The following is a 20,494-nucleotide window of genomic DNA, read 5'->3' as shown; positions in this document are numbered from 1 at the left end:
ATAGAGCCCTTTTTAATGTTTTTAATAAAGTAAATACTAATGGAAACTATGTGATCATGGGAGACTTTAACTTCCCAGATATAGACTGGAGGACGAGTGCTAGTAATAATAATAGGGCTCAGATTTTCCTAGATGCGATAGCTGATGGATTCCTTCATCAAGTAGTTGCTGAACCGACTAGAGGGGATGCCATTTTAGATTTGGTTTTGGTGAGTAGTGAGGACCTCATAGAAGAAAGGGTTGTAGGGGATAATCTTGGCTCAAGTGATCATGAGCTAAGTCAGTTCAAACTGAACAGAAGGATTAATAAAAATAAATCTGCAGCTAGGGTTTTTGATTTCAAAAGGGCTGACTTTCAAAAATTAAGGAAATTAGTTAGGGAATTGGATTGGACTGAAGAATTTATAGATCTAAAGGTAGAGGAGGCCTGGGATTATTTTAAATCAAAGCTGCAGAAGCTATCGGAAGCCTGCATCCCAAGAAAGGGGAAAAATTTCATAGGCAGGAGTTGTAGACCAAGCTGGCTGAGCAAGCATCTCAGATGATTAAGAAAAAGCAGAAAGCATATAGGGAGTGGAAGAAGGGAGGGATCAGCAAGGAAAGCTACCTTATTGAGGTCAGAACATGTAGGGATAAAGTGAGACAGGCTAAAAATCAAGTAGAGTTGGACCTTGCAAAGAGAATTAAAAGCAATAGTAAAAGGTTCTGTAGCCATACAAATAAGAAGAAAACAAAGAAAGAAGAAGTGGGACCTCTAAACACTGAGGATGGAGTGGAGGTCAAGGATAATCTAGGCATGGCCCAATATCTAAACAAATACTTTGCCTCAGTCTTTAATAAGATTAAAGAGGATCTTAGGGATAATGGTAGCATGACAAATGGGAATGAGGATATGGAGGTAGACATTACCATATTTGAGGTAGAAGCGAAACTCAAACAGCTTAATGGGACTAAATCGGGGGGCCCAGATAATCTTCATCCAAGAATATTAAAGGAATTGGCACAAGAAATTGCAAGCCCATTAGCAAGAATTTTTAATGAATCTGTAAACTCAGGGGTTGTACCGTATGATTGGAGAATTGCTAACATAGTTCCTATTTTTAAGAAAGGGAAAAAAAGTGATCTGGGTAATTATAGGCCTGTTATTTTGACATCTGTAGTATGCAAGGTCTTGGAAAAAATTTTGAAGGAGAAGGTAGTTAAGGACATTGCGGTCAATGGTAAATGGGACAAAATACAACATGGTTTTACAAAAGGTAGATCGTGCCAAACCAACCTGATCTCCTTCTTTGAGAAATTTCAGAGTAACAGCCGTGTTAGTCTGTATTCGCAAAAAGAAAAGGAGTACTTGTGGCACCTTAGAGACTAACCAATTGGTTAGTCTCTAAGGTGCCACAAGTACTCCTTTTCTTTCTTTGAGAAAGTAACAGATTTTTTAGACAAAGGAAAGGCAGTGGATCTAATTTACCTAGATTTTAGTAAGGCATTTGATACCATGCCACATGGGGAATTATTAGTTAAATTGGATCAGATGGGGATCAATAGGAAAATTGAAAGGCGGATAAGGAATTGGTTAAAGGGGAGACTACAACGGGTCCTACTGAAAGGTGAACTGTCAGGCTGGAGGGAGGTTACCAGTGGAGTTCTTCAAGGGTCGGTTTTGGGACCAATCTTATTTAATCTTTTTATTACTGACCTTGGCACAAAATGTGGGAGTGTGCTAATAAAGTTTGCGGATGATACAAAGCTGGGAGGTATTGCCAATTTAGAGAAGGACAGGGATACCCTACAGGAGGATCTGGATGACCTTGTAAACTGGAGTAATAGTAATAGGATGAAATTTAATAGTGAAAAGTGTAAGGTCATGCATTTAGGGATTAATAACAAGAATTTTAGTTATAAGCTAGGGACGCATCAATTAGAAGTAATGGAAGAGGAAAAGGACCTTGGAGTATTGGTTGATCATAGGATGACTATGAGCCGCCAATGTGATATGGCTGTGAAAAAAGCTAATGTGGTCTTGGGATGCATCAGGAGAGGTGTTTCCAGTAGGGATAAGAAGGTTTTAGTACCGTTATACAAGGCACTGGTGAGACCTCACCTGGAATACTGTGTGCAGTTCTGATCTCCCATGTTTAAGAAGGATGAATTCAAACAGGAACAGGTATAGAGAAGGGCTACTAGGATGATCCGAGGAATGGAAAACTTGTCTTATGAAAGGAGACTCAGGGAGCTTGGCTTGTTTAGCCTAACTAAAAGAAGGTTGAGGGGAGATATGATTGCTCTCTATAAATATATCAGAGGGATAAATACCGGAGAGGGAGAGGAATTATTTAAGCTCAGTACCAATGTGGACACAAGAACAAATGAATATAAACTGGCCACTAGGAAATTTAGACTAGAAATTAGACGAAGGTTTTTAACCATCAGAGGAGTGAAGTTTTGGAATAGCCTTCCAAGGGAAGCAGTGGGGGCAAAAGATCTATCTGGCTTTAAGATTAAACTCGGTAAGTTCATGGAGGAGATGGTATGGTGGGATAACATGGTTTTGGTAATTAAATATCCATGGTAAATAGGCCCAATGGCCTGTGATGGGCTATCAGATGGGGTGAGATCCGAGTTACCCAGGAAAGAATTTTCTGTAGTATCTGGCTGATGAATCTTGCCCATATGCTCAGGGTTTAGCTGATCGCCATATTTGGGGTTGGGAAGGAATTTTCCTCCAGGGCAGATTGGAAGAGGCCCTGGAGGTTTTTTGCCTTCCTCTGTAGCATGGGGCACGGGTCACTTGCTGGAGGATTCTCTGCTCCTTGAAGTCTTTAAACTACGATTTGAGGACTTCAATAGCACAGATATAGGTGTGAGGTTTTTTTGTAGGAGTGGTGGGTGAAATTCTGTGGCCTGCATTGTGCAGGAGGTCAGACTAGGTGATCATAATGGTCCCTTCTGACCTAAATATCTATGAATCTATTAATGTTTGCCCTGTTTAGCAGATGGGGAGACAAAAGCCTAGAGGCAAAGTCATTCTCATAAAGTCAAAAGGTGAGTCTTTGTCAGTGTGAGGAAGAGAACTGCTGATCTCCTGATGCCTAGGCCCACAGATTATCCTCCTGCCCTGAGAGTGCGCAGTAAGAAGGACTTGCTGATGATGGGAGTGCACGGAGACAGTCTCCCAAGGGAAGTGGGGGAAACCTTGTCACATGGGGCAGTTGAATCTCGTGTGGACAAACCACTAGTAATGAGCAGTGGGGCAATCCTGCACAGACAGGGAGATGGGGCCCAGCATGTTTCCACTCTCTAAAATCTCTGGTTCACATTATCCCTTGGACCTGTTGACCCTCCCTACAAGTGCCAAATGTTTTGGGGATAGTTCACTCCTGGGAGTAAAAGAAATGTCGTTTTATTAAAACAACGGATCAGACAGCAATTCAAATCCTCCGTACGTGCTCAGTGCAGCAGGAGGGATCAAAGCCCTTACATGTAGCTCTCTGGATGGTTTACTCACTACTTCCTCTGCACCCACCTGCTCTCATTTTCTTCCTGCTGCTGTTGGTTTCCCCGTTGCCTCTGCCCCTTTCCATCTCACTTTGGCTCGTCTTTGCCCTGTTCTCCTCCTGCAGAGCACAGAAGAGCGAGGCCTCAGCAGTGATGAGATATTGCACTGGGCGGAGGCCCCAGTAATAGCAAAGCGATATAGCTGTTCTTGATGTCACACCTGAGTGGGCCCCAGTGGAAAACACAGTTGTGAAGTGACAAAGGAAGGACAGTGGATTCTTCCAAATCAGAAGCAACAAATAGTCCGAAGCCTCTGTATCAATCCCAGGGCATATTTCCAAACTGGCAAAGATTCTGACAAAAAGAAATAAGCTTCGCTGCACAGTGCCTTAAAGCCTTTCAGTGTTTGCAGAGTCCATGTACTTAAAGGTCATTCAGCTGGGAATCTGGCTTTTGAAATACAGGGCCAGCTTCATCCCTGGGGTAACTTTGGTTAGGGGGAGGAGAGACTCAGCAGCTACTGTTTGTAACTGTTAGGACGGTCCTGTCTGCCCCAGGAGATGAGGGTCGTTCATGGATGCTCTTTGCGCAGCTTTGCAGAGGTCCATCCTGCCCACGGAAAGGCTCCCAGGCTTTGTGAGTCTATTCATGTGGCTCTCAGTCACACAAGGCTTGTAGGCATGTTGCCCTCCTCAGCAGCAGTAAAACAGGGCTCCTGTAGAAGCACGTTGGAGTTTCCTGTCTTGTTCGGAGACCTTCCTGCCGCTTGTGCAGCGAGGCTTTGCCACCAAATGCCCTGCGCAGAGAAGTCACATTGTGGATGAGAAAGCAGCAGTAGCCTAGGACTTATGGACAGCTCTGAACTGGAGCTTCAATTTGACAGCTAGATTTGCAGGTCCGGGATCGTTTCTTTTCTGTGTCATACAGCCCTCAGCACGATGGGGCTCTGAACCCAGGGAGGGTTATGGATGCTACTAGAATATACATATTTAATAATAGTCGACTGAAGAGTTTAAAAAGCAAAACCTGTGCCTATGTCTTCATCTGTAAATCTTATTTAGCTAGCACTGAATGCTGCCCGCTGAGGGGCAAATCCTCGGCTGATATAAATTGTCGGTGCTCGGCTGAAGTCCAATGGACAGTTTGCACCAGCTGAGGAGCTGCCTTGCGTGGTGGCTTAGCGATAAGAGAGAGAAAAGTTAAGAACATAAGAATGCCCATACTGGGTCTCTAGACCAGTGGTCCATCTAGCCCAATACCTTGTCTTCCGACAGTGGCTGCTGCCAGATGTTTAAAAGGGAATGGACAGAACAGGGCAATTATTGAGTGATCCATCCCCTGGCGTCCAGTCCCAGCATCTGGCAGTCAAAAGCTTAAGGACACCCACAACATGAGATTGTGTTCCTGACAATCTTGGCTAATAGCCATTGATGCCCTTATCCTCCATGAGACACTTCACTTTCACCTGAGACAAGGAGCATAGCAATTGTAAATGTCATCAAGCTTGATTTGCAAAGTTTGGGAATGGGAGATGGGTAGTAAGATAACTGTATTACCTTTTAATATGTGTATTACTGTGGTGCCTCGAGGTCCCAGTCAGGATCAGGGTCTTGTGCTAGGCCCTGTACAAACGACTGCTTGATTGGATGTTAGATAACACAGCGGGGCCTGCAGCAACCAAGCCCTGATCTCAGGGGAGGACCTGGGAAAACTCCTATCTGTCTTCAGAGATGCAGGATTGGGCCCCTGGAGACCAAGATTTTTCTTCTCCAATCAGGCCAAGGCAAAAGAGGGCTCTGCCATATCCCTGACTCCCAGAGCTGGAAATAGACCTTTGACCTCCTGATTCCCTGGGCTCCTGCACTCGTTTATTGGCCTTGCCCCAAAATAAGGTGCTAGGGAATATGCTGCTTTGAAGTTGTTTCTCCTCTTCAGCTGCTCATTGGTCATGTCAGCATCCCTCCCACCACCTGTCCCCCGGCCCATTCTCCCATCTCCTAATATGATCTGAACTCAGCGGGCTCAACGGGTAGTGATCAACGGCTCAATATCTAGTTGGCAGCTGGTATCAAGTGGAGTGCCCCAGGTTCGGTCCTGGGGCTGGTTTTATTCAACATTTTCATTAATGATCTGGATGATGGGATTAATTGAACCCTCAGCAAGTTCGCAGATGACACTAAGCTGGGGGGAGAGGTAGATACGATGGAGGTCAGGAATAGGGTCCAGAGTGATCTAGACAAATTGGAGGATTGGGCCAAAAGAAATCTGATGAGGTTCAACAAGGACAAGTGCAGAGTTCTGTACTTAGAAAGGAAGAATCCCATGCACCATTACAGGCTAGGGATCGACTGGCTAAGTAGCAGTTCTGCAGAAAGGGACCTGGGGATTACAGTGGACAAGAAGCTGGATATGAGTCAGCAGTGTGCCCTTGTTGCCAAGAAGGCAAACAGCATATTGGGCTGCATTAGTAGGAGCATTGCCAGCAGATGGAGGGAAGTGATTATTCCCCTCTATTCGGCACTTGTGAGACCACACCTGGAGTATTGTGTCCACTTTTGGTCCCCCCTCTACGGAAGGGATATGGACAAATTGGAGCGAATCCAGCAGAGGGCAACGAAAATGACTGGGGGGCTGGGGCACATGAGTTATGAGGAGAGGCTGAGGGAACTGGGATTGTTTAGTCTGCGAAGAGAAGAATGAGGGGGGATTTGATAGCTGCTTTCAACTACCTGAAGAAGGGTTCCAAAGAGGATGGAGCTCGGCTGTTCTCAGTGGTGGTAGATGACAGAACAAGAAGCAATGGTTTCAAGTTGCAGTGGGGGAGGTCTAGGTTGGATATTAGGAAACACTATTTCCCTAGGAGGGTGGTGAAGTACTGGAATGTGTTACCTAGGGAGGTGGAGGAATCTCTATCCTTAGAGGTTTTTAAGGTCCAGCTGGACAAAGCCTTGGTTGGGTTGATTTAGTTGGTGTTGGTCCTGCTTTGAGCCAGGGGTTGGACTAGATGACCTCCTGAGGTCTCTTCCAACCCTAATATTCTATGATTCTATGAACCTATCGCAAAAGTTGAATGAGGTGTAGAACCAAATCCTGCTGAAAGTCCCTCCTGCTTTTGCCTCTCCCTAAAGAAACCACATTGTGTCAGCGTGTGGCACATCCCCCTGCTTTTCTCATGCCCCTTTCTGGCACAGCTGTGACTGCAGGGCCATTTAGTCACGCTAACTCCATCTTGTAGACCTGAAAAGGCGATCAATGGCTTTCATGAGCTTTTCTGGAGGACTGGGCCCAGGGTGTGGTGATGTGCACGTGGCAGGCTAGCTGCAGGGCTGGGGGTACAGAACTGCAGTGGAGTTCAGTGGAAAGGGTGCTTACCTGGGACTTGAGCCCTGGGTTCAATTCCCAGCTCATCCACAGACTTTCTGTGACACCTTGGGCAAGTCATTTAGCCTCTCTGTGCCTCCATTCCCATCGGTAAATAGAGAGAACTCTTCTCAGCCTCCCCAGGGTGCTGTGAGCATACAATCCATGAACAGCTGAGAGATGCTCAGATACTACAGTGATAAAGGCCATATAAATTGATGGAAACTTAGCGCTCTCCTCTCTTGCTGTTCTTTCTATGGCATTGTTGTGGCCATCACCGTGTGTCTGATCACTAATAGAAATCATGGCATTTATAGGGAGCTTTTACATTAAATGCACTTTACAGACATTAACAAAGAAATTCCCCAAACAGCCCTGTGAGGTGGGCAAAAAACTCTCTGTATTTAGACAGCAAATATTATCTCTGTATTTAGACAGCTCCTATGTATGGAACACCTTCCTTGGGCTGCTCCTGATCCCTTCTCAACACCACCGCTTCCGGATTGCCCACAGGAAATCAGCCAGGCTCAGAGGACCGAAGTGGTGGAGAGAGGGGATTGCACCTGTTTATGGCCATAACTGCATTTGCTTTTGTTGATTATTTTGTATCACTGTGTATTAAAAATGTATATATTGGATCATCTCCCTCTCTAGTCTTCATAATCTGTTCGTCTTCTTAGATCGTAAACTGGTTGGAGCAAAGACCATCTTTGTATGTTTGTACAACACTTACTACATGAGGGCCCTGGTTGAGGCTACTGTAATATGAATACAAATACACTTTGCAACTGAGGAAACTGAAGCAGAGGAAGTGACTTGTGCAAGGGAATTGGTTTGGGAGCTGGAATTAGAACTCAGGATTTCTTGATTTCCAGTTGAGGGCTTAAGCCACCAGACTTCACCTCACTCTGCCCCCTGGGCCAGCTGTTATTTTTAGGGATAGTTACGTTTCCTGGCTTTATGCAAAAATCCCATCATACATAGAATCATAGAATATCAGGGTTGGAAGGGACCTCAGGAAGTCAGCTAGACCAACCCCCTGCTCAGAGCAGGACCAATCCCCAACAATGCTATGATCGCTATAATCACATGCTATAACCGCTATCAGTTTTTGGTTTAAATACGTTTATCTTTACATCTGGTCTACATTTCCTAGACACAGCTAATTTTAAAGGCACACTGACAAGGCCTCCCATTTCAAATCAGTATTAATCTCTAGTGCTTTTCAAACATGAATTAACTTCCTCTCACTTTCTGTCACAGGGTGTATGTCATAAGGGCACTGTCTGGTCCCCATGGAATAGGTTCCTGGTCCATGACTGGGGTGTCTATGAGCTACAATGATCCAAATAATTGAGGTGTTCACTTCAGCTCTGCTTTCCCTGCCCCTTGCTCAATGATTGTTTTTAAGGCAGAAGGGGGCCCTAGTGTTTGGAGTGAAAATCTCTGTCCTTTCTCTTAGGGTAGTTCACACTTCCAGTTCTAGGCCCTGGTTCAGGACAGCACAATCAGTGCATCTTAAGCACATGCTTATGTGATGTCTTGAACAGCAATGCTTTCCTGACTCTGACCCCTACACTCTACTTTTGTGGGAAAGACCTTGCTGAATTTGGGGTTTTTCCCCCTCTGCCTAGTCATTCTCTGAGTTCACAGCCCTTTGAAGTAGGCAAACATCAATTCCTTTTACCAGTGGGAAAACTGAGTTGTGGAATGATTTGACTAAAGTCACACTGGAAATCTGGGGTAATGGTGGAAATAGAATGTGAGTCTCTTGACTCCTAAGGCTTCTGCCCCAACCACAAGACTTTCCTCCTTTCTTAAAGTTGCACTGTGTTAGCCAACTACTGCTGGTTATAACCAAAACCAATCCCTTCAATGCTGTGGAACTAACATTAAAAACACCGTACCTCTCACCTTAGGTCCTACACACAAACTCATCTCTGCATATGTTGTAGAGTGCACATATGCAGGATGCTCTGCCTGGGAGATGTTCAGTGAGAGCAGAGCTGGTTTTGTGACCCCCTTCCTGTAAAGTTGGTTACTCTGTCAATATGGAAAGATGAAGTTTTCTCGTGAAGTTTTCTGACCAGTGGCCTTCTCCATGAGTGCACCACATTCACATTCCCACCTCCCCTGGATATCTGTCTTTTGCCAGAACACATTTATTTTGAGCTGTTGGGAGCTAGTGAGTATTTTCACACAGCTGCAGAATGTGTCTCAGATGAGATGTAAAAACCAACGACCTGTTCTCTTGTGGTTAGTAAAGCTCCTACAGCCATTTTCACAAGAGTAGGAGTGTCAACCCCCAGCTTCTTGGCCAACTTGGAGTATTGTATTCTGTCTGCCTTCCATTTCTAGTGGAGATAGGATTTTTTTCGTCACTTCCTGCTTTACCCTATGGTGTAGCATTGGTGTGCTTAGTTAAATAGCAGTTATTTCAACCAGAGCTGGCTGCATTTCATTGCTGAGTGAAGCATCACATGCAAAAAGTAGTAATGAAAAGCGCACCGTGTAAACAGAGATGGAATTGTTAGCTGCATGTATAAAGAGACTGATGTTCATAGCTGCCTTAATGCTTTCATTCCAGTGTTCTTATTAGAATTTGAATACTGGGTTAAATTCTGTACTGCTTTATATTCTGTACAACTCGTGGCCTGAGTTGTCTTTGCAGCTTGTATTTTTCAGTCTCTCTGGTCTCTCCGGTCTCACCCCCCAAGTCATGTTCTGTCGGGTTAGACAGCTTTGTATCAATGCAGACAGTGACAGTGCACTTTATGTACTACTAAGAGCTTGTGTATACAGGAAAGCTGTCATGGTATAAGGTAAGATGTGAATTTAAACCATGTAGTTATACCGGTATAGCCCTCTGTGTAGAAAACCTTATTTGGATATAAAAGTGCCTTTTTTCAATCTGGCTTAGGTTGCATGAGTCAAGGTTTAGGCTAAACCAAAAAAAGCCACTCTCATAGCAGAATAAGAGTGTCTACACCGAGGGTTATATCGGTATAGCTGTGCCATGAGAGACAGGCTAAGGCAAGGACTTCCAAGGCTGTGCTGGGCACTGATGTATTGCACACAGTGTGCAGAGTATGTATTTGGGGAGAAAGAATGATCTTGTGGTTAAGGAACAGGTCTGGGTTTTGCCACATTGATGGTGGGAAAATCACTTCCCTCCTCCCTTCCTCAGTTTCTCCATCTGTAAAATGGGAATGACAGTTCCCTACAGGGACGTTGCAAGGTTTAGTTCGTTAATGTTTGTAAAGTGCTTTGAGGTCCTGAGATGGAAGGTGCAAATGTGTCATGCAGAGCAATACTGACTCTTATTAGGGTGTGCCCAGAGGGCAGTTATTGTATTTGGGGGAAAGCTTTGACATCAACTGTTCGCAAAAAAGCCTAGAACTTCATGTGCAAGTTCCTGGGATGCAGGCCTTGGCAGAACCTTTTTGTGCCTGAAGACCTAACTGGGTCTGGAAGCCCTTCCAAAATACTGGACTCCCCAGGCACCGAATGGGACCTAGCTCATGCTGCTCTCCTTTCCCAAGAGCTGTCTGCTGTAGCATTTGCTGTGGGTGGCACCCCGGTTTCTGGTGCCTTCCCCATACTCCAAATCACATGTTTAAGAGTGGAGAACCCCACTTCCTCCCACAGGTCCAACCCCCTTCCACAGCCTCTGGGAGGCAGGCATTAACCCCACAAATATATGCTGCATCTGGACATAAACCAGTGACTTTATCTGGGCGGGGCGATAGCTCGATGAGTGCAAGGAGCCATTCGGCAGCTCCTCATGGAGTCCCCCCGCAGCTATAGCACAACATCCTGAGTCCCCGGTGCCAAAATACAGAGCACTGCTGTCGAGCCTGAGTAACAGTCCAGACTGCCCCAGCTCCAGTGCCAGAAGAGGGCTCCTCTACCCCTGCAGGGACCACGGGTGCTTGGGAGCAATGCCAGCCCTGAGTGGTGATTCCTGTCTCTGCTGGGTTGCCGGGTGTCTGTCTCTGTGGTTGCCATGATGGTCAGGTCTCCTCTGCTGTGTCTGGACCATGCCTCTCGTCTGGCTGCAGCTGTGCCCTGACCTGTTCAATGTGCCAGGCTCCAGCCCCCCAGATCCAGGCTGCATCTGGGTCTGCTCCCTAAGGCAGCTGTAGCAGCTTACTGCCCAAGCTCTTGGTCCTCTTCCCACCACCAGAGCCAACCAAGTGTCCTGCAACCAATCCCCTGTCCCAACTTGGGTCGGGCTGAGCTCCTGCTGTCATTTGCTTCCAATGAGAGGTAGAACTGGCGTGGGATTTCCTCCCAGCCTTTTAACCAACCAGGTCTGGGGCACAGGGGGCCAGGTCCCCTCTCTGCCCACCCATGGAGGGTGAGGTGGAGGGCTGGTGCTTGTACACTGCTGCCACGTGCCTAGTGAGTGAGGGGCTCCACAGCGCAATGCAGAGAAAAGCCACAAACAGATGTCCATACAACAGGCATTCTCAGTACTATAGCGAGCCTGTAGCAGGGCAGGGAAAGTTGAGCAGGACAGGGGACAAAATCCTATGCAAAGTAATGTCCAAAGCCTGCCTTTCTGTATGGAGGTCTGTATGGGTAGAACTAAATCTTTCCAGGCCACAGTCTGTTGGGTCAATAACCGCCCACTTGTGCAGCATATTCCTCTTGAATGTGGTTATATTTCTGCCTAATACAGAGCCAGCCCAATATTCAGCTTCTGAACGTCCAGAGGGAAATATCTCATTAACCCCTATTTGTATTCAACTCTGAATACTAAACATGGCCCCAGTGTAGACCCCAAAAGCCCCTTCCCTCACAGGGCACGTGGACATATGAAGACTCATGACCCTAAGAGTGTGGCTTGGTGGAGCATATTCTACTCAGCAGACTCTGGTCACAGGTGAGTGTCTTCCCTTTCCAGCTGTACACTGAGCTGGATAAACATGTATAGCCTACCAGTGGTCTGAGATGATGACTTGTATATATCCCAGTTACATGGAGAGGCCTAAGGCAGGTAATGCCATCTGTCATTCCAGTCTGCTTTCCACACTGCGGGAAGCTCTCCGTGGAGTTACAGCTTGTACAGTCCCACTGGCTTCCTTTGACCATGGCTGTAAGTAGGAGTGAGCAAAATGGCCATAGTGATCAGTGGGGAGGGGGGATGAATGGAGCAATGACATCGGCTGATCAGTGGCTTCGCTCACCTGCTCTAATACAGCCTCTCCCAGTAGTAGCTGATAATATTGGCTGGTGAAATGTGACTGATGAAGTGTTTTACTTATTATCCATGATTCTGTCTGTTAGTTTTACATCTTTGTGGGCCTTAGGAACCCCTCTCCTAGGAGTGTCCACAACTTGGTGGGTGCATTGGGTGCCCTGTTAATTCTGTAATGATTGATTTGCTGTTCACTGTCTGTGAAGGATCTAAGTGGGTCGATGCAGATAGTAACAATGACTTGTCTGGCTATTGTTTCTCAGTCGGAGGATCTTGGTGCCTGTGCCCAGTTTGAGAGCAGCAGACAGAACAGAAATATGATGCCTAGTGCCAGCTGTGTCTTCCCTACCTTCACCCTACGAAAGCCCTCCTCGGAGACGGACATTGAGAACTGGGCCTCCAAGCACTTCAACAAGCACACCCAAGGGCTCTTCCGGAGGAAGGTCTCCATTGCCAACATGCTGGCCTGGAGCAGCGAGTCCATCAAGAAGCCCATGATCATGACCAGCGACCGCAACGTCAAGAAGGAAGCATGTGAGATATTTAAACTGATTCAGATGTACATGGGGGACCGGCGGGCCAAGGCAGATCAACTCAACGTGGCTTTGGAGATCGCCACCAAAGGCTGGAGCATGCAGGGTCTGAGGGACGAGCTATACATCCAACTGTGCCGGCAGACCACTGAGAACTTCCGTTATGAGAGTCTGGCACGGGGCTGGGAGCTACTGGCTATTTGCCTGGCCTTCTTCCCGCCCACTCCCAAATTCCATTCCTACCTAGAAGGATATATTTACCGGCACATGGATCCGGTGAATGACACCAAAGGTAAGAGAGAGACTGCTGTTGGTTGATGTTTACCCTAAAGAACTTGAAACCCTTTTTTCCTTTTGTACTGTGCATTGTGACCTCCCTGTGAGACGAGTGAAGCACTTGTAAATAACCGGCCAGCCGGAGAGGCTTAGCGAAAGCATCCATAGGCTTTAGCACTGGCCTTTCATCCCTGGGACACTGTGAAATCCAGCATGAGATCCAGCATGAAATGAGCTCAATAGCTTCATGTTAGACCTAAATGACAACTAATGGTTTCACCAAGCACCAGCTGGGCTCTTTTACACATGCACACATGCCACATGCACACATGTGTAACGTACAGATGTTTGGGGCCTTCTTCATCTCTGCTCAGGGCCCACACAGTCCTGCGCTGGTCCTCAGCGTGTATTTGTTCTGAGGAGAAATGTAAGTAGCCAGACCTGCCTTTTGCTTATCTCTAGTGATGAAAATGTCACAGATTGCTGCGGTGTGATTTTTAACGATGTGCATGTCCTGCCGGTTCGCGAACACTGTCAGCAGAGAGCAGCCAGGCTATCCGGATGGCCCTCTTGATTATGGCAAGTATGGAAAAAGGGCTCCTCTGCACATTCAGAGTCCGATTTCCTGACTTCAGTGACAAAATTCCGTTTTCTACTCCTGTTAGCCCTGCAGAGGCAACCCAGCTGTGGGGAAGGGAGCTGGATTATCTCCTGGCTTTTGCATCATCATCAGAATGATTAACTCCGTTCCAACAGCAGAATCTTATTATCAGTGATGATACAGAAGCTGGAGAACAGCACCCAGCTTTACTCAGACGTGAGGGGCAGGCTGCGGAGCTGGCAGCTGGAAAAAACAGTTTCTCATAAATTTAGTACATTTCATCTGGCGTCCGTGAAAGACCCCCACAAGGCCATTGTTAAGGGTCCTTTTCAGAGCTGAACTGCACTTCAGAAGTGACAACTTCCTGTACTCCCCCTCTGCTGTGCAAGTTGCTATCTAGACAGGCAAGCTTCACAATGCTAATCTCACTTTGGTGAGCACAGCATTAAATCTGAATCTACATGCTCATTGCACAGGTTTGAAGCCATCAGAGCTATTAGGGCCTGCTCTTGCTCCCTTTGACTTCGCTGGGAGCAGGATTCAGGTCCTAAATGAAGATGAGGCAGTGGGATTGGCAGCATTTTGTTCTGGTAGCCCAACGGGTGTGCACAAGCATGTAGTCTGAGCCTGCTTCTTCATGGGAGCAAATCCTTACAGTGCTCTTGAACTGATGCGGTTTGCAGGGGTGGGACAGTGTAAAGGCTTCCATGTGCTCTTCGCAGGAGCAGGGGAAAAGCTTGCACCACCCAATCTCATTTTGTGCAGTGTCTGTCATGCCAGCTGTCTCCCAAAGTGCACAAGCTTCGCAATGGGAAATACACCAAGCCAGCTCCTCCTTGCTTTGCACTGCGTCACTAGTGTGACATTCATGTAAACTTGCTTTAGGCAAGTCTGGAGAGGATCACCCAGGTGTAGGGGCTCCCAGCTGCTTACAGCCTAGCAGGGAAAAGGGCATGACTGGAGAAAAGAGAGTATGGTTGGGGCACACCCATAACACATTGATCCTGGGCTGCACTTTCAGCCCCCAGTGCCCATTGGAGCCCCGTGTCAGTCAGCAGCCTGGATATTGCTCTGTCACTCAGTGCATGGGGGCACAGCCATGCACAAAGCAATGCCAGGATCAGGGGAGTGCAAAGGAGAGCATTTCACACCCCACCCCCGGACCCAGATGCAGGCAGCAGAAGAGATGGTTTCAGGTGAGGTTTGAACACAGAAAGAACATTGATAAGATACAGGAGAAGGCTCACAGACCAGGGCTGACCAGGGCACTGGGAGAAATAAGAAAAATGTTGCCACTCGATGAGCTAAGAAGAGGCTGACAGTCATGGAAGGTTTGTAAATGTCCCTAGATAGGCAGAGGGCATTTTGGACTGTATCTGGAAGTGAGTGGGGAGAAGTGGAGGCAACAAACCTAACTGGCTTCAAGACTGAGCTTGATAAGTTTATGGAGGGGATGGTAGGATGGGACTATCTACAATGGCATGTGGCCCATTGGCGACTGCCGGTGGCAAAAATCCCCGACTGCTGGAGACAGGACACTAGCTGGGGAGGGCTCTGAGTTACAACAGAGAATTCTTTCCCAGGTGTCTGTCTGTCTGATCTTGCCCACATGCTCAGGGTCTAACTGATCGCCACATTTGGAGTTGGGAAGGAATTTTCCCCTGGCTCAGATTGGCAGAGAGCCTGGGGCGGGGGCGAGCGGGATTCAACTTCTGCAGTATGAGGCACAAGTCACTTGCAGGTATAAACTAGTGTAAATGGTGGATTTTCTGTAACTTTAAGTCTTCGTACCATGATTTGAAGACGTCAGGAACTCAGCTAGAGGTTAAGGGTCTATTACAGCAGTGGGTGGGTGAGGGTCTGTGGCCTGCAATGTGCCAATGGTCAGAGTAGATGATCATGCTGGTCCCTTCTGACGTTAAAGTCTATGAGTCTGTGACTGGAAGGGAGATAAGGATGTGTTTCTCTTGTCTACACAGCAACTAGACATCTGCAGCCAGCCCGTGGCAGCTGACTAGAGCTTGGGCTGCAGGGCAGTTTTCACTGCGTGGACTTGGGCTGGAGCCTGGGCTCTAGGACCCAGTGAGCTGGTGGTGGGTGTCCCAGAGCTTGGGCTCTAGCCTGAGTCCAGAAGTTTACAGAGCAAGGAAACAGCCCTGCAGTCTGAGCCTGAATCAGCTGGCATGGGCCAGACATGGGTTTTTCTTTCTGTGTAGACGAGCCCTGAGCTGCATTCTGCATGGGCTGGTGTTCAGGCCATCGAGAGGGCGAGGAGGAAGTTAGACCTCAGCACATTCCCATCTTTCTCTCCAGGCTCTGCTGGTGAGCTGGAAAGAGGAGCAGCTGCATCTTTAAAAGCTGCCCCTCTGCAAGTTCGATTTCAGCTCTGACCCATTAAGTGTCATTTCCCTATAAATGTCACCTGCAATATGGCAATCCCTGAATCATCTGCTTTCCACCTCCTTGCTGTCTGGCGCTGCAGGTAAAGCTAGTAATTGGTTACTCTAGACACTATTAATGTAAGGCTTTTATTTTCAATCATGAAGCAGTAAACCATATATTAACTCCTGACCGGGGCAAGCCGCAGCTAATGCTCTCTGCCTGACGACCATTCAGGAGAAAATTATTTTTTAACGAGGTGTGAAAATGCATTAAACTGTTTCCTTTTCCTTTACCTTATAATAACTCACCAGGAGTCCCTGAGATGACAACGCTACAAAATCAGAGAGAGAACAAAGGTGCCAACACCTTTCCTGGCAGGCTGGAGCTGCAGACAGTCATTAAAATAAGCCACGCAGTTGGCTGTGAAGTTTCCTTTATTTCTTGACCCACGTTTCCCCTGCTGTATAGTCAACAGCTTCTTAAGCAACGTCCTAGTCTCAGGAGGGAAGAACTCGCTCTGTCCCTTCAGCTCCCATCCAGTACGTGTGGTGCCCCGGGGGACAAACATTGCTCTGCTTGTTTGACCTGGACTCTTGAACAAATGCCTTAAATCTAGTTTCATCAACAGCATGATGTGCTGTTTGGTTGATTCTCTTTATTACAGCTCTGCATTGGAGCCTACTGTCTGGTGTAACCCCTGCTGGTCATTCAAACCAAGGCTGGGGAGCAACCCTCTGTTTTCCCTGCACACTAGCACTTAGGCTCATCTTGACAGCAGCTGCTTAAGGGTTTAGTCTTGCAGAAACACAGATATCAACATGTGTATACAAGTTTGTTAATTATACGTAGCCTGGTTCCTCCTTCTCCATGGCCTTCCCAAGTCACAGCTGTCCAGGTGCCTCATTCATCTCCTGATCTGGTTCAAAATCCCCCCTTCCCCACTTCTGTTAAAAGACTCGACTTAGGGTATGTCTATACTAGAAACGTAAGCCACCACAGTAATCAGCTCTGCTGGCAGCTTCCTGCTGAGACCCTGGCTGCCTCACAGGCTCCCAGGCTCCTGGCAGGCTGCCCCCATCCCCTGCTACTGGGAGTGGGGTCCAGCCACCCAGACCTCTCGCCCTGACTCCCAGCCAGGAGTGGGATCCAACCACCTAGCTTTCCAGGGAGCTGGGGGGCAGGTGGGCCCTTGCTTCCCAGCTTTCTTCTCAGTTTCATGGCTCATGCCATGAAATTGACAAGACTGCCAGCAGTGGATGTAAGGAACACAGTGTCTAGGGGACACTGCATCACCCTAACTACACCAACATAAGCCCTACGCCTCTCATGGAAGTGGAGTTATGTCGGTGTAGTAGGACACTGACATCGGCAGTGACACAGATCGACGTAAGCTGCCTTATGTCAACCTAACTGTGTAGTGTAGACCAGGCCTCAGTCCAAGCAACATTACCATCTAAGTGTGTCTTGTCCTTCCAAATCCCTCTCTGTCCCTGCTCAAAATCTAGTCACCTATTGTGCAAATGCCTTCTCCTGTGCATCTCCTGCTGCCTAGAACAGCCTTTCTGTATCTCTCCATCCATTTCAAATCATAGCTGAAAACCTCTTTCATCCTTGTCTCTCCCTCTTAGTCTCTCTCTGCCTTAAATTATGTACAGCAAGACCCCTTAAATCAAGTTGGAGCATCACAACATGGGTCTTGTGTTTCCCAGAGGCTGCATATGTGAGTTAAAGATCTATTGAATCTATCTGATCTACTGGCTTGTCTGGTCCCCATCACCATAAACAATATTTGGGCATCGCCTCCACATATTTAAAAGTAGATACAGCAATAACCATTTCTCCCTTCTCAGTCTGTGGGAGAACTAGCCGGATTAATAGTTTAGCATTTGTGGGGGAGTGAGTGTGTTGTGTATACGAAGAACTTACTAAGGGAAGATGAAATCTGAGAGATGAGGTTTTTTAGATTTAGTTCCAAGTGATGAGGGCTGTCATCTCATCTCCTGTGGCATTGAGTTCCACAGTCTAGATCTGTCTCCTGGTAAAGTTTGGTCTCATGTAAGTGTCTACATGAGGAGAAGATTTCTGATAATAGATGGCTCCTTAATCTTTGCATACAAAGTCACAACAGGATGCAATGTCTGGAAGCCAAAGCTAGACAAACTCAGGCTGGAAATAAGGCAAACATTTTTAACAGAGACAGTAATTAACCATTGAAACAATTTACCGAGGAACGTGGTAGTCTCCATCACTTGGAACCTCTAAATCAAGATAGGGTGTTTCTAAAAAATATGATCTAGTTCAATCATAAAATCTGGGCTTGATGCAGGAAGCACTGGGTGAGGTTCTGTGGCCTATGCTATGCAGGAGGTCAGATTAGGTTTAGGTGATCCTAGTGGTTCCTTCTGGCCTGAATATCCATGATTCTCTGAGCCTTCCCCACAGGTTGACTGTTTCATGGTTCCAGTGGAACATAGTTATGGCTGAGGAGGGGAGGTGATCTCCCATGTAGCTGGGGTCATTTCCATGGAGAATTTTGAATATCAGGACAGGGACCTTGTATTGGGTTGTATTCAGAAGGGAGCCTGTGCAGTGAGTTGTATTCAGAAGGGAGCCACAGGGCTGTGTTCATGGCTCCAAGTGCTGCTATCAGACAGGCTGATGCATTTTGTACTTCATGGAGCTTTTCCAGGGCTCGAGGCTTCATTCCGACATCTGGGTTGCAGTAAGCGAGCCTGGCAGCCATGCATGGCCAGTTCTGAGTCTGCTACAAGCAGGCATACACTTCTGGCAAGTTGCAGATGGAAACTGGGAGTGTTTTGCTGCCATGACTGTTTGGGCACCCAGTAAAGATGCCCAAAGACCAAAAGCCTACAGATTGATTTAATATGCAGGAATAGGCCCTGGATAGCAGAGAGGTTACAGGGAAGGCAAGTTCTTGAAAGTGCTTCTCTCTTCTTACCAGTATCAGTTGGTCTTGCCTGGGTCCGACTGCTCTGTGCCCATGGTGATGCTCTGAGTTGGACACACAAGCTGGGCGATGGTGCTGGCTACATTCGATGTAGGGGAGCAGCAGAGCTGGGTGTTGTCTGTGTCTTCCTGGCCATTCAGCCCTTGTTGGCTGCCTAGAGATGCTGAATAATGTGGGGGTTATTGGGTTTTGGAGGTGGAGAAGCAATTCTCCATAACAACCTCTTGGGTTTGGTTGGAGAGGATGGGCCTGAGCCACTTCGGGGTATTTCTGGTCACCCCGGCAACCTCTCGAGGGCCAGACAGAGGTATCTGGTGATCAGTGGTATTAGGTGCAGCAGAGGGGTCCAGCAAGGTGAGTGTGGATGGACTTGTCCTCTCTTTGGGCATAAGGAGGCCATCCCTTAGAGCCACAAATGCTGTCTGTCCCTGTGGTGGGTTGAAAGGGACCCAGGATAATGGCAGCTACCAGGTGGTGTTGGAGACTGTGGTTTTGAAGCTAGATACTGGGCAGTGGTTTGCAAGGCTTTAAAGATGAGTAGCTGCCACCTGCTCCAGTTTTATACAGGTTAATTGTGGCCCTCGGGCCCCAGGCAAATTGCCAGAATAGGCCTGTTTAGGCAAAGCTTGGGCACCCTCTGTGTGATCCCTGTATCTTGTGTTTGTACAGTGGGCGGGGGATTGCTTTCCAGCTCTGCCTCTTTGGGCTGGCATGCATGCAGCAGCTTGCACTTTATCATTGGTTTCATCATCAGTTCTGAAGCAGCACCGTTTAGTGCAGATGCCTGTTTTCGATGATGTATAGTAGCCGTTCAACAGAGCCAGATAGGTACCCATGCACCTATGGCAGCTTGGAACACCATTAGAGGTCCACCAGGCTTCCAAGTGGCTGTCTTCTGCCATCTCCCCCAGTGCCTTTGCCTGTGAACTGCCAGCCTGCAAAGTGATATAATGGAAAAAAGGCCTATGTAATTTTGTGACGGTACATGCAAAGGCCTCAAGTCCTGGAGCAGGGAGGGGCTAACCCCACTGTACCTGGCTGTGGGAGCCTGAACCAGGAATGCTGGGTTTCATTCTGGGCATCTCATTGTTGGAAAGATATTGGCAAAGTTTAAAGAGCAAACAATGTGGAGCTTGGCGGAGTGATGACTAAGGGAGGGGACCAGAACGTGCTTCAAATACTAGTGAGGCATAAGCACCAGGGAGGGGCTTGTATGTGGGAGTCAGGGATGTGGGGAGCAATGAGGGATAATAGGATAAAGGTTAGAAGGGGGAAGTGGGAGATAATGTTTTGGGAAAACTTCCTAACCATGAAACTCATTGGTTCTGGGATCATCGTCCCAAAGAAGTAAGACTCATGTCTCAAAGCCTTGGAAAGAATAACCCTATTCTGCTTCCCAGGATTGGACCAGCCAGCACCTAAGAGCAGGTGTCCTCCCTCCGCTTCCCTGCGAGTGGGAGTCATGTGGGGAGCAGAGAGAGCAGGTGCTCAGACGCTGCCGTGGTGAGGGCAGGATAGGGACGTAACTAGAATCGAGAGATCCTTGTAGAATGCCGTGCAATGGGCTGTCCCGGTGGTACGTGTCCAGAGTACTGGGCACCCAGTGTGGAATAGCCGCCAGCATTACTTTTTGGTGAGGGTGCTAGTGATCAGGGTCCACGTTCAAACAGCATGAC

At 47.5% G+C, this 20,494-nt stretch overlaps 1 protein-coding gene across 2 annotated transcripts in view; it reads left to right on the top strand.

Annotated features, from left to right (window-relative positions):
* ARHGAP39 (Rho GTPase activating protein 39) overlaps positions 1-20,494 on the top strand; it is a 417,477-nt gene that overhangs the window by 257,433 nt on the left and 139,550 nt on the right. For both annotated transcript variants that reach the window (XM_048841846.2, XM_048841845.2), the window contains exon 5: positions 12,322-12,883. In XM_048841846.2, coding sequence (XP_048697803.1) covers positions 12,322-12,883 — 562 coding nt within the window. The remainder of the gene's footprint in view (positions 1-12,321; positions 12,884-20,494) is intronic.

The sequence above is a fragment of the Caretta caretta genome, chromosome 2 (genome assembly GCF_965140235.1).
Source record: "Caretta caretta isolate rCarCar2 chromosome 2, rCarCar1.hap1, whole genome shotgun sequence".
NCBI lineage: Eukaryota > Metazoa > Chordata > Testudines > Cheloniidae > Caretta > Caretta caretta.
Note: the sequence above shows the minus strand (reverse complement) of the source record. Positions and strands in the feature narration are given on the sequence as shown.